General features: G+C 36.8%; 1 protein-coding gene across 1 annotated transcript in view; it reads right to left on the bottom strand.

Moving 5' to 3' along the window:
* Nucleotides 1-13,915, bottom strand: part of baz2a (bromodomain adjacent to zinc finger domain, 2A) — a 44,945-nt gene that overhangs the window by 6,186 nt on the left and 24,844 nt on the right. Inside the window, exons 17-29 of the mRNA XM_016497630.1 lie at nucleotides 13,436-13,607; nucleotides 12,062-12,124; nucleotides 11,240-11,384; nucleotides 9,513-10,153; nucleotides 8,756-8,972; nucleotides 6,315-6,470; nucleotides 6,066-6,226; nucleotides 5,829-5,894; nucleotides 3,631-3,917; nucleotides 3,334-3,469; nucleotides 1,533-1,679; nucleotides 1,175-1,395; nucleotides 756-899 (exon numbers count right to left, since the gene is read on the bottom strand). Coding sequence (XP_016353116.1) covers nucleotides 756-899; nucleotides 1,175-1,395; nucleotides 1,533-1,679; nucleotides 3,334-3,469; nucleotides 3,631-3,917; nucleotides 5,829-5,894; nucleotides 6,066-6,226; nucleotides 6,315-6,470; nucleotides 8,756-8,972; nucleotides 9,513-10,153; nucleotides 11,240-11,384; nucleotides 12,062-12,124; nucleotides 13,436-13,607 — 2,556 coding nt within the window. The remainder of the gene's footprint in view (nucleotides 1-755; nucleotides 900-1,174; nucleotides 1,396-1,532; nucleotides 1,680-3,333; nucleotides 3,470-3,630; nucleotides 3,918-5,828; nucleotides 5,895-6,065; nucleotides 6,227-6,314; nucleotides 6,471-8,755; nucleotides 8,973-9,512; nucleotides 10,154-11,239; nucleotides 11,385-12,061; nucleotides 12,125-13,435; nucleotides 13,608-13,915) is intronic.

Raw genomic sequence — 13,915 nt, 5'->3', positions numbered from 1 at the left:
TGCAATATAACAAAGAGTGAAAAATTGAAGGGGGTCTGAATACTTTCCGTACCCACTGTATATAAATAAATAAATTATATTGAACAGAGGTTTACAGAATAAAAATTGTGGCTCTCTTTAAATACATTCAATTATAATTAAAATTATAAGGAAAGGAAGGAAAGGATGTGAGGCCAAGTTGGTAGCAGTTGGGGGTTCGGTGCCTTGCTCAAGGATCTCACCTCAGTCGTGGTATTGAAGGTGGAGAGAGAGCGCTGGTTATTCACTCCCCCCACCTACAATCCCCGCCGGACCAGAGACTCGAACCCGCAACCTTTGGGTTACAAGTCCGACTCTCTAACCATTAGGCCATGACTGTATCCATAAGGATACAACCTATGCAAAATCTCTGCTAATCTTGTACATACATATATGAATATATGTATTTTTTCATTGTTACGGTTACAGATTTGGCAAATCCAATTACTGGTGAATTGAACTTAAACGTCTAACTTATAATTTAAGAACTTATAAATGCTTGTGAAAAATATGAATATTAGTTATCAAATAAATAATAATTATATGAACAAATTATATTAAAAATAAATAACATTAAAAACATAAATAAGTAAAATTTAAAAATATGAGTAAAAATGTATTAAATTAAATAAAACATGTAATCTAAACTATACTTATCACAATTTCTGGGTACAGTTCATGACTCAACACTGCTGTAATATTGAGATCAGCCTTTATCCAGGCACATGGTCCCTTACCCTCCCTGCAGAAGTCTTTCCCTCATAGTGAGGAAGTCCATGGGGGTTTTGATGATGCGTCGGTAGCCAGGCACCAGGCGGGGATTGACCGGCTCCAGGAAAGGCCAGGCATCTGAGTGAGCCTCCATTTCCATCAGAATGATCCTACAGCACATCAAACAGCTCGCTAATTACTCCATGACACACACTCGTTATTCCACATAGTGAATTCATTTAGAGATGCACCAAAACGCATTTTCAAATCATGACAACAGATGGTTATATATCACTTCTGTTTATTTTTCGTCCAGGCAACCCACTAACATATAAAGTGCCACTTAAAAAACAATTCTAAATTTAATAATAATAAAAGCTATTAGCTCTTAATAAAAGCTTGTTGTATTTTGAAAGTACTGTTTTCCACAGGCCTGCAGACTCACTCGCAGTAGGTGAGGTCAGGCTGGTTTCGTGTGGCCATCCGTCTGCGTTTGGAGGGCGAGATGCTCGTCCCACTCGAGGAAGTTGCAGCGTCTTTTTGTCGTGTGGTCATGCCTCGTCTGTACCCATCATCCTCGTCTGAACTATCCTCTGCAAGACGCCTTTTCTGCACTTTTGATCTTTTCCGAGATGAGCGCTGCGATCTCGGAGATTCACCGCTTTCCTGCAAAATTCTGTTTCTTAGTTTTTCTTATAAACATAGGCAAATACAGACAAAGAAAAATATTCAATTCAAACATTAATATGAAAGAGATGGGGCAAAAACGGAAGCTAGATAGTTAAACATCTTGGTCACATTACCTTGGCAACGCAGGTGGGACAGAACCAGTCACCTTCTGGCACCTGCATGACCTTTGGCCTCAGGCAGAACATGTGACAGCCACGATCACAGCCGTCACACAAGAGCAGGTACTCATCATCATCACCCTTACGGCACACCTGACACGTCTGTGGACACACCAACACCCGTTTAGACAAAACTAGAGCACGATGATTTTGATAATACAGCATTTTATTATTTCATTTGAGAAAAACTATTAGAACTTAAAAGGTCTTCACGGCAACCCGTCAAAATAAAAGTTCGGTTTCACTTGAAGAAATTGTAACAAATATATTATTGTACAGTAAATGTACGTCTTAATTCTATAATAATAATAAATAAAATTATTATTAAAACTTGTTTTAAAAATAATCACAATTTTCATCAATGTTTTTATCCTAACAGTAAAACCTCTGTTGTCCAGTACTTCATTTGCCAAAAAATAAAAGGGTTTGTTTCATTAGATAAAAAGATACATTAAATTGTTTTATGTCTTCATTTGATTACCAGACAAATTAAAATAAACAACAATTTATAGGGAAAAAAAGCTAAAATAAAACTTCAAAGGGCCCTATTATTGCAGAAAATGTCATTGTTTGAATTGTATGAATTCAATTAAATACACATGCTTTTGGATCATTCAAATTTAATTAAACCATTAAAATAGAATCCGGAAAAATCCCAAAACGGAAAACAGAATTTGGTAAAAATAAAACAAAATTTGAGAAAAAATAAAACATTTCAAAGAGCCCTAAAAATGTCATTTTTGTTCAACTTTTATAAATTATTATTAAATTGTCAAAGTTTCATGATTTTAATAATTAGACATGGTTTTTGATTACTAAAATGTAATTTAACCATTAAAACAGAGACCAGAAAAATTTAAATAGGGGAAAAAATGGAATCCAGAAAAATTACAACAGAAAAAAAAAAACTGAATTTGGGAAACCGCTGGTTCTGCTGCTCTCAAAGCGCCTCCTGCTGGCAGAAAATCAGTTTGCATTTTCAATAAGCCCTTCTCCAGCAACATATGTTTTTGTAGTTGCTTTTTCTGTTTTCTGCAGCAACCCTGAGCACTTTTAATATTCTTTATCCTGGCTGAAGCACTTTTGTTTCAATCTATAAAAATAATCAGCCTGTATTATAGTTTAAAGTTAAACATATTAAAATTAATAAGGTGAGTCTGAAGGTCCTTGGACACCGAGTCCGAAATTTTGCGTATGCGTTTTTCGTATTTTTCGTATTCGTCATCCTTTCCTATCAAAATGCTTGCTACAGATGCGAAAGCGCAGAAAATCGAACCTGGTCCGGTTTTTTTTTATTTTTTTTTTATGACGAACGAAAATTTCGGAGGCATTGTGTAAACGTGATTGACACAACGTGATATTTATTTTTCAACGTGTGAAAATTTTGGTCGACGCAGTGTGCAATGGCCTTGAGAGTTTATTTGATAGTGATTTCACATTTTTTGTTTGTATGAAGGCTAAATACAAATAAAAAGCGAGCATTAATTTAATTGTACCATTTTTTTTTCTTTCTAAAATGTTATAGTTTTATAGGAGGAGGTTTCATAGGCTTGGCAAATTCATTTTTCAGAAGTTTGTAGGCACAGACATCTTTTGTGGGTGTTCTTGGCAGTTTTTTTTTTTATATTGTGACCGACTTTGACCGAAATTAAGAAATATATCGTGATATAAACTTTGGCCATATCATCCAGCCCTATATGTAATATATAATAATGGTACAGACTCTGAAGCGGAGTGAACGTGTGTGTGCTCTCACCACTTTGATGACGGATCTTTCCCAGGCGATGGCTTTCTCCAGCTGCAGCAGACAGAGAGAGAGTTGAGACGCACTGCGGCAGCGGTCCAGGGCCTGCCGCCACGTCCTCAACCTGGGTGTGATCTCACTTTCCAAGCTACAAAGACAAACAAACACATGACTGATATGCTCTAGAGTGCATATAATATACTGTAGAATTTGGAACAATTCTTTGTTGAAAAATATGATTATTTTGAAAAGTGATGCTTTGGAGATAATGTTTCACTTTATTACCCAAAGACCCTAACTCTGACCCACCTCACAGCATCTAGTGGGACCTCCTCCCCGCCGGGCGGAGGGGTGAGAGGCGCCAAGCGCACCACCTCGGACAGAGTCCACAGTGGCTCCTTCAGATAACGGCGCTCGATGTTGCGCTCCAGATTAGTCAAGCGGAGGACGGCCAGGTCCAGGGGGTTGCTGGGAGCTCGCAGGAGGTCGGACCATTCCTTCTTGGTCTTGACTATCCAGTCGTCCTTGGGGTCAACCTCGTGCTCGTAATACTGCAGGTCATCCCGCGTGGAGTCCGCCTCGGGAGGGGTATACATCTGAAACCAGGACAAAAGTCCAAAGTGAATATTACAACAATTTTGATGTCAGATGTAACCTAGGGTAAACCAAAAACATAATTACTTAAAAAGAAAAAATAATAATACTTCTATTCTCTCTCTCTCTCTCTCTCTCTCACACACACACACACACACACACACATATATATATATATATATAAACACACATATTCAGTAGGGTTGCTGATAGACGGTGTTGACAGTTTTACCGGTGTGAAGCCACAACACCGGTTAAGTCACCACCGTTGTTTTGATTTTTTATGGTAATAAAAATAATTTAGTTCAGTTAGAGAACAGACACTACAATTAAAACTGAACGTGGCTGCTCAATGCAGCGTGCCGAACGAAAGTCGCGTCACGGATCAATTTAATTTATCACGTGAGGAGAAGCTGACAAGAAGATTGAGGTGAGACAGACAAGACGATGGCAGAAGAGTTTCCAAACGACGTGCAAAAGCGCCCGTTTTAAAAATATGTTGGATTTTGAAAAGCCTGTTGACTTCTGCAATTTATCTAAGGTGACATTGGAAGTTTATTTATTTGGTTCCACAGTGTTTGCTGATTTTTATTTAAACTGTGTATTTTTTTTATTTTACATCAAGTATGCCATGTCTCCAAGCTTTCTTATTTGTTTTGCTAATAAACGTATGTTTCTTATTTATTTGGTTACACAGTGTTTACTGATGTTCAGTTTTGTATACCTAAACCTTGTGTAAGTTATTTGTTAGTTTATATTAGGCATATAGCATGGTGTATTTTTATTCGTTTTGTTAATAAAAGTTCTATGTTCTACGTTGTATTTTGTTGTTGCTTGAATTGAATTCAAGCAATTGACGCCAGATAAGCTATTTAAAAGCGAAGGAAAGTGAGGAAAAGAGGGAAAACTCAAATGAACTAAAAACAAAGAACTGCTTGACGCCGAATTGCCGAATAACAGTATCACACGTCGATTAAACGGTGGGAAAATTTCCTCACCGTCACAACCCTAATATATGGAACAGAGAGTGAGCGAGAGAATTTATATACACACACATACATACAGCACGTAAAATAAGTATTAAACACCTCACCATGTATTTCTAAAGATGCTGTTGACATGAAATTTTCACTAGACGTCGATAATTTTATATAATTACTGTAATAATATAATTAAATAATACACCTTTACCCTAATATTCCCTTTTTAAGAGTTTAAATAATCAGCAATAATGAATAATTAAATTAAATAATGAAATATATTAACAGGTTTAAATGTTAATTACTATAACTATTTATTAGTTAGAATAAATAAACAATTTGCATACATACATTTTCATTATCGCATTAGTTCAAGACATTCCTTTTCTCATAAGTAATAATTTATTGAATGCATTTAATTACATTTGTATTATTATGTATAATTTTTTTTTATTTAATATTATATTAGAAATAATTTATTGTCTGTATAGTGAAGAGAGAAAACCAGGGGAAATGCAATCAGGAAGTGATGTCAGACATAGTCGTGAACAAACCACAACGCTGACAATTTACTGAAACTGTTTATATGGTATGTGTTTTTGTTCTGTAAAATCTGTAAAAAACATTACTGAAGCTTATGAATATAGGCGTATCTAAATAATGAGTACAATATTAAATATATATATATAGAGAGAGAGAGAGAGAGAGAGAGAGAGAGAGAGAGAGAGAGTATAATTAAAACAAAAATTCAGAAAAAAATAAATCACAAAGCCATGAAAAAACCTCAACACTTACAATTTACTTTTAATTTAAGCACTCTGAGCAACTCATCAGGTTGTGTCACATTCATTATGAGTAACTCACTGAGCGGTTTCCTCTACTTATTAGGATTAATAGTCTCAAAACAGAGCACTTGAGTGTGGTTTTCACTACCTGAAATTGAGAGCTTGATGATTCCTGACTAGCCTCACTTTCACTCTCCGCATTGGGAAAGGCCACCTGGAGAGAAAGATTGTGGACACGGTGATGAAGTGAGCGTGCTTGTGTGCAGTACATACAACACAAACAGTGTCACCCTGTGGTCACAAATGGAGCAAGACCTTACAGTACTGTGATTACTTCAATAAAAGAAAAAGTGGCTTTTGAATCGGCTTAACAGGTTTTCTTTACCTTGAGCTGAAGGTCTGCACCGACCACCCTCTGCTCCAGATCTTCCACGCACTGGAGCACATTGATGTCTAACTGCAGGACTCTCTCCTGCTCACTCCACGCCTGTTTAGACGCCTGCAGCAGGGCATGGCCGTCCTCCACAGTCATCTGGAAGATGGGATCTGGGAGGAAACGATGGAAAACAACACAATAAGCATGCTGCTGTCCATCAACTCCTGCAGTCCCTCTGTATGTGCTGCTGCTCCTCACCGCTGACGGGCCGTGTGCAGACCTCAGACATATACTCCATGTGTTTGGCGAGGTGCTTGTGGAGCACTTTCTCACGAATGCCTCGAGGGTGGAGGGCGCTCAGAATGGCTGTCAGCTCCTCCGGTTCTTTGATCCACCACCAGCCCTTCACCATTTCTGTAGGACAGAAAGACATGAAGCCAATGAACGCTGCTCTGCTGGAAACCAAGAGCTTTAGGATGTCATTCAAGATACACAAGTAATGAATATTATATAATACATATTTTCTCTGCATTGTACCAGTAGAGCATCACAAATAAAACACTAAACTTAGCATGAAGATAAAACTCTTCATATGGGATTTGATTCTGCTCAAATCTGTAAGGCATTGCTGAAGCTTATGAATATAGGAATTATAAAGCCATTATGTTTTTTCCTAAACAGACCGTTTATTTCTTATGAACTCAAATTTTATGAAAGTTAATTCTTATGAACTCAAGGTTATGAAATATTTTGAAGTAATAAATCAGTTCAGTAATTTGAATTGAAATGAACATATCAAACTGATAAGTGAATTCGAATATAATTATTCTATGATTATTATTATTTTATTTAGTTTTTTCAGAATTACAGAGAATTTTACAGAAAATTACATTTAAAACTTTACAGATTTTTTAAAGATTAGGGCAAGCATTTTTTTTTAAATAATATATAATTCAGATATTATTATTCAGCATTGTTTTTATACTATTACATTTTTATAATAGTTTTTATATATATATTTTTTATTTTCAGCTGAAACAAGTTTTGAGTTTCTCACCTAATATATATGAATGGTAAGATTCACCGATTCGCATCGGCATAAAAGTTAACAATGCGATGCATCGATTTAAAAAAGTGTGCATCGGATACAAGTTGCATGTACCAGTACAAGTCACGAAGCATTGTTTCTTACATATTTGCATTGGTAAAAACTATTATAGAATTATTAGTAGATGCGCTATACTTTTATTATTTAGAAAGTGACCAATAATTTGTGACCAGTATTTTATAAGTAGATTGATTTCTCCTCTTTAAACTGTTTCTCAAGTGCATTCTCTCTTCTCCACTGCTGCTACATGAATATGACGTATCACAAAACTACGGAGACCGAGGCGTGTCCTGAGAGTCACATAGAATATAGATTAACATGGCAGCGGTAGAGCTGCATCTTCCCCCAAATAATTACAAAGAAATAAAAGCGAACTATCTGTACCATATTGAATTGCATAGCATCATATTTTTTCATTGCATCTTTTTTCTTTGAATCGCATTGTGTTGAATCGAAATCGGATCACACTGCATCGTAATAGGGGTGCATTGCCTCAGTAGCTGCTTCATATGTATGTTTAATGTATCGTATTGTTGGCTATGCATCAAGATCCGTATCGCATCGGCCTCAGTTATGAGATGCACATCCCTAATATATATATGCATATTTTTTTCCAAATAGTTTTAACTTACAATAATATCTTTTATCATTTAATTTTTTTTAATAAATATTTTAATATCTAACTATGTTAAGTGTTTTATTTTTATTTTTTTTCAAAATTAATGAGATTAATTTAAAATAACAAATTATTAGCTTCTAGGGCTGCCACTAACGACTATTTTTATTTCGATTAATCTATCGACTAATTTATCGATTAATCTAAACGATTGATTTCCCGCAACAAAAAAAAATCAACAATTTTACTTACGAATATTTTATTAAACTATATTTTAATATAGGATAAATAAATCCTTTTTTTAAAGAAAAAGTAAAGTGCATCCAGACGCTGCACACATGTAAATGATAACAGTTCCTGTGGAACTACTGTGAACGGAGCCGCCGTGTGACGCACGTACTTAACCTACACGCATGTAAATAATTAAAGCGCATATATAGAACTGCATTGCATATAATTATTTAATTAAATCGTAGCGTTTGTGAATTCACAATTATGCTTAATTATGTTTTTTAATGGGTATATTTAAATGGGTTTAATATATCATGCAGCCTTGGGAAACAGTCTAATAATGTGTTTTATGGATTCTCGTCCGTGAAATGCACCACTTCCGGTATTTTGCCGGTTAGTCGACGCAAGCAAAATGAAGTCGAGGATTTTTAAAAATCGAATAGTCGAATAAAATCGACGAATCACAACAGCCCTATTAGCTTCCCTCACAAACTTCCAACAGTTCACAAACCACAGTTTGGGAAACTCTGGGTTCGATAAAGTTGCCTTGGCTTGGTGACATATTTAAACTAAACATAATAAACATCCATCCAATTCCTAGGCTCAGTATTTCAGAGAAAACTAAATGGTCAAGTTGACAAGTCTTCGAAAAACTTAAGTAATCTAAGAACGCAAGATGGCCAAAAACATATTCCACCCTAATTGTCAAGTCCAGCATAAGTCCTGTAACATCACAGCACTCACCTAACGGAATAGGCTTCACCACCAGCTGAGTGAAGTACTTCAGTTCAACCTCTTGGAAGAGATTGGAGGGAGGTCTGCCACGCCTCTTCGCCGCACTGGCGCGAGCATGAGCTCGGGACGGCCCGCTGCTTCTCCTGCGCCTCCTACCGGCCCTGGGAGCCAGAGTGGAGCACACCTTAGGAAGAGGAAGAGGAAGAGGAGCCGCTTCCGTCTGCATCTGCGGTTAAGAACAAAGAGGGAAGCGATCAGAAGGATAAAAATTCGGCATTCAGAATATTCAAAAACTTTCTGATGTGTGACCCTGTAGCACAAAACCAGTCTTAAGTCGCTGGGGTATATTTGTAGCAATAGCCAACAGCACATTGTATGGGTCAAAATTATCAATTTTTCTTTTATGCCAAAAATCATTAGGATATGAAGTAAAGATCATGTTCCATTAAGATATTTTGTACATTTCCTACAGTAAATATATCAAAACTTAATTTTTAATTAGTAATATGCATTGCTAAGAACTTCATTTGGACAACTTTAAAGGTGATTTTCTCAATATTAAGATTTTTTTTGCACCCCCTCCACCCCTCAGATTCCAGATTTTCAAATAGTTGTATCTCAGCCAACTATTGTCCAATCCTAACAAACCATACATCAATGGAAAGCTTATATATTCAGCATAAATCAGTATTAATTTCCAATTTTAAAACATTGACCCTTATGACTGGTTTTGTGGTCCAAGGTCACATCTTCTTAAAGGGTGAACCTGTGCTGTCGGAGGCTGTGGTGGAGGAGGAGCGAGCGGGTCACTATCGAGGGGTGCTGGAGTGTCTTCAGTGGGGGATGAAGCAGGCGCAGGTGTGTTCTCGCACAGCTGGGAGATCGACGTCTCGTCGCACGGCTCCTTGGGCAGCAGATTGAACCACTGGCCTCTTTTCTCTGCCTGCTCCCTCATGCTGTCCTCCGGCTGGCTGTTATCCTCGCCCTGACCGGCTCCAGATGCTGCCATCGGCGCGCTGCTGTCGGCCTCTGTGTCCTGCGGCTGCTCGAGAGGCGTCTGGAAAGCGGGCTGAGCGGGATCCTGCACAGGAGAGCTGAGAGTCGAATCCTCAGCTGTTGATCTGCTGCTACGGTGGCGCCGCCGGTTCTTGGCGGTTCGCAGGTGGAGCTCCACTTCGGGTTTGATCTTGCGCGGGCGTCCACGCCCTCGAGTGCTGCTCATCAGAGAGGCCTCGCCGGGTAGAGAATCCACCTCTGTGGGGGAAAGCTGGGACGCTCGAGGAGAAGAGGGGAGAGATGTGGCGAAAGCCGGAGAGAGGGGAGGCTCAGCTTTAACCTCGGTCTTCACTGGAGTTATGACCTTCACATAAGTCACAGGTTCATCGCTGACGGTCACTTCATCTGAGGCTGAACACAAGCAACTGGTCATTAATATCGGTAACAAGTAGGGCAGCACAATAATATTCGCACGATGAAAATCAGAAAGCCATAAAGTATTGTAATTTACAAATATTTTACTTTTACAGTCATCATTTTTTTTATTTGACAGTGAAATATTACAAGTCATATTTATTTTGTTTTATTTTTTAGATTTATATTTAGTACTGACAACTACTGCTACTAATTATTATTATTATTATTATGATTAATATTATTATTTCACAAAATTTGCGCAGCCCAACAATTTTTTTTTTAATTGCATTTTAATTTAAACATTAAGATTGGTAACAAGTAGGGCTGCACAATTAAGTCTTAAAATTAAGAAATTAAGAATGAACAATATATATATTAATACTGTTGTATAAAAATTACTATTTTTCTTAATTTCTTACATATTTTATTTTACAGGGAAATATTACAATAGCAATGTTTCTTAATTTATGTAGTTAATTTGGTAATACTACTATTAATGACAATAATAATAATAATAATTATTATTATTATTACTATAACAAAAATAACAATTATTATTGTTGTTGTTAATTATTTTATAGCCATATTAATATATAAAATCACAAAAAAAAATATGCAGCCATACAAACAAGTACAGAAAAACTGGATTTTTTTTTATTGCAATTAAAATAGGCAGAAAATAAAACTATTAGATTTTTTTTAATAATTTAATTTTTTTTTTCTTTCCCAAATCATGCAGTAACAAGAATACCAAGAAAAAAATGAAACGTAGGAATCATTAGGCACAAATCTGATTATGATTCAGGCAATCAAAATCAGATTCACCATGCTCGCAAATGTTTGAATGGCACTTATCTTTAATGCTTTGTCCTGCATGTGATTTTATAATAACCAGGGCCAAATATAAAAAAAATTTAAAAAATTGAGAATCATTGTGAGAACAGAATCGTGATTCATCTGTGACTCCACAGCCTGATTGTCTATGGGACATTACGTCATGTACAGACTCTGAGGGGGATCATAAAGGCCTAAATCTCAAAGTGCTACCAGACTAACTGCATGCTGGGAGTTTCCACTCACTCAGGATATCCTCTGCTCCCTCCACGAGGACACATCCCATATAAGGCAGCAGCAAGTACCTGCGGCGGTACCGATCCTGCCCCAGAGACACCGCCCGCATAGAATGAGATGACTGCTGCAGCTTCTTGCGGAAAAACACTTGCCGCTGTGAGACAGAAGCAAACATTGTTACTCAGCCAACAGCCTTCACATTTAACAAAGGTTTGAAATGAATTAAGTTTGTTTCACATGATTCTAAAAACCTTTTGAAGCTGCTTTGCAATCTGTATTGTATAAAGTGTCATGTAAATAAATGTGACTTAACTGGTGCCTTAACCGAAGAAAAAAAAAGATGAAATACTAATCATTCCAGCAGCCAAAAAATAGTTATGTATTCATTTCTTTACAAAAATAAATACTGTTTTAACTATCTGGACAATGAAAAATAATTAGGTGTGTGTAAACGTTTCACTAGTGATGCAATGAAATCAAATTCATAACCAAAATCTAAACTTCAGGACTCACTGGAACTAAACCCACAAATCCTCATCTTAAATCAGCTTTTTTTGGAGTAACTATCAATTCTATTCTAATCAGTTCTAATATTATTAATATATTTAAGTGAATACACCAACTTGGTGTAACTTCACAATAACATATATGCTCTAAATAATTTTCAAACAAGTATAGACGAACTGTATAGAATAAACAGTGTTATTATACATGTGTCAGTGTTAATCAAATTTAATTAAAAAAAATTCTGAATCTCAAAAATGTCCTTTTCATCAGCTGAGATTTTGGTGGATCCATACCTACATCAGTTATTAAATATAGATATTTTACCTTGGTCAGTTTATCAATCTGACGCTCCAGCTCAGCAACACTGCAGGTATTGGGACTCTCAATCTATGAGAAAACAATACAAACATAAAATATTTACTAGTGCTGCCAAACGATTAATCGCATCTAAAATAAGTTTTTGTTTACATAATATATGTTTGTGTAGTGTATATTTATTATGTATATATAAATACACACACATGCATGTATATATTTAAGAAAAATATTTTACGTTTATATATTAAATATATTTATATATAATTTATATGAATATAAATATATACATGCAAATAAATGTAAATATTTTCAAAATATATGCTGTATGTGTGTGTATTTATATATACATAATAAATATACACAGTACACACACACATATGTAAACAAAAACTTATTTTGGATGCGATTAATCGTTTGACAGCACTAATATTAACAGGTAACAAAACAGTTAAACCAGGAAACCCCTTTGAACAACCTTTTTTAAATTCTTTAAGTAACCAGACATTTATTATTTAGCAACATATTTTCATGTTCACATGTCTCTGGTGTTGGCTAATGGTACAATGACATTCAGATAAACAATATTTTTCTGTTTTATTCTGATTTTTTTTTATATTTATTTGAATTTTTTCATTATGATTTAATTAATTATAAGCTTTTCATTACTTCACGAACCCCCTGCAGTTCCCTCATGAATCCCAGTTTGGGAAACCATCAATTAAGCTCCGAAACTGAAGGGACTCATTTTTGATAGTCTCACATAATCACATTTGAGGTCAAAGGAAGTCGAGATACAGCCCGTTTCCCTGAACTGACAGCTCTCACTCAGGAAATCTTTAGTAGATGGCTGTTCTTGATTAATTGCATCATTTCACATCTTCAGAGTAGCTGAGTAGTCTCTTTTATGAAGCAATTTTGACTATGGCACATAGCTTGACTATGTGGCTGTGAATATAGCTTTAACCCACTGACATGTACTGCTCTAAATAATAAAATACTGCTCCATAAGCGCAGCTCTGGTTTGGCAGAGGTCCTGTACCTCCGTGTGTTTGGGTTCCTCTTTGGCTTTGCGGCGGCTGCCTCTCTCCAGCACGCAGCTCTCCTCGATGCTCTCCTCCTCGGTCACTCCCACACGAGCACTGCGCCGGCGCTCCTCAAAGCACAGCTCCTCCTCCGGACGGCCCGTCTTACGCATCAGCGCAGACTTCAGTCTGCTCAGACACACACATTTATGTAGTCTCTTTTATGAAGCAATTTTGACTATGGCACATAGCTCGACTATGTGGCTGTGAATATAGCTTTAACCCACTGACATGTACTGCTCTAAATAATAAAATACTGCTCCATAAGCGCAGCTCTGGTTTGGCAGAGGTCCTGTACCTCCGTGTGTTTGGGTTCCTCTTTGGCTTTGCGGCGGCTGCCTCTCTCCAGCACGCAGCTCTCCTCGATGCTCTCCTCCTCGGTCACTCCCACACGAGCACTGCGCCGGCGCTCCTCGAAGCACAGCTCCTCCTCCGGACGGCCCGTCTTACGCATCAGCGCAGCCTTCAGTCTGCTCAGACACACACATTTATGAGAATGACGAAGCCAGTCCCAGAAGAGCTGCTTCACACCTGGTCCAAACCCTCCTCGCACATGCAGGATTATTTTAGTGTCTGAACCACAGTACTTTTGAGTCATCGATGTGAGTAACTAGATTCAGAAAGAAATAATCCAAGCCATTATCTTTGAGTGAAATCTAGTGATCATCCAATATATTGTCAAGGCCGATAGTTTGCGTCTTTTTTCTTTTTTTTTTTTAATTACCAGCATCAGCCAAAAATTTTTTCTGTTCAGCCAATAAGTCGAAACGACTTTTAT

The sequence above is a fragment of the Sinocyclocheilus anshuiensis genome, unplaced genomic scaffold (genome assembly GCF_001515605.1).
Source record: "Sinocyclocheilus anshuiensis isolate Anshui unplaced genomic scaffold, SAMN03320099.WGS_v1.1 scaffold130, whole genome shotgun sequence".
Taxonomy (NCBI): Eukaryota; Metazoa; Chordata; class Actinopteri; order Cypriniformes; family Cyprinidae; genus Sinocyclocheilus; species Sinocyclocheilus anshuiensis.
The sequence above is the reverse complement of the archived record's forward strand: the minus strand, read 5'-3'. Positions and strand labels throughout refer to the sequence as shown.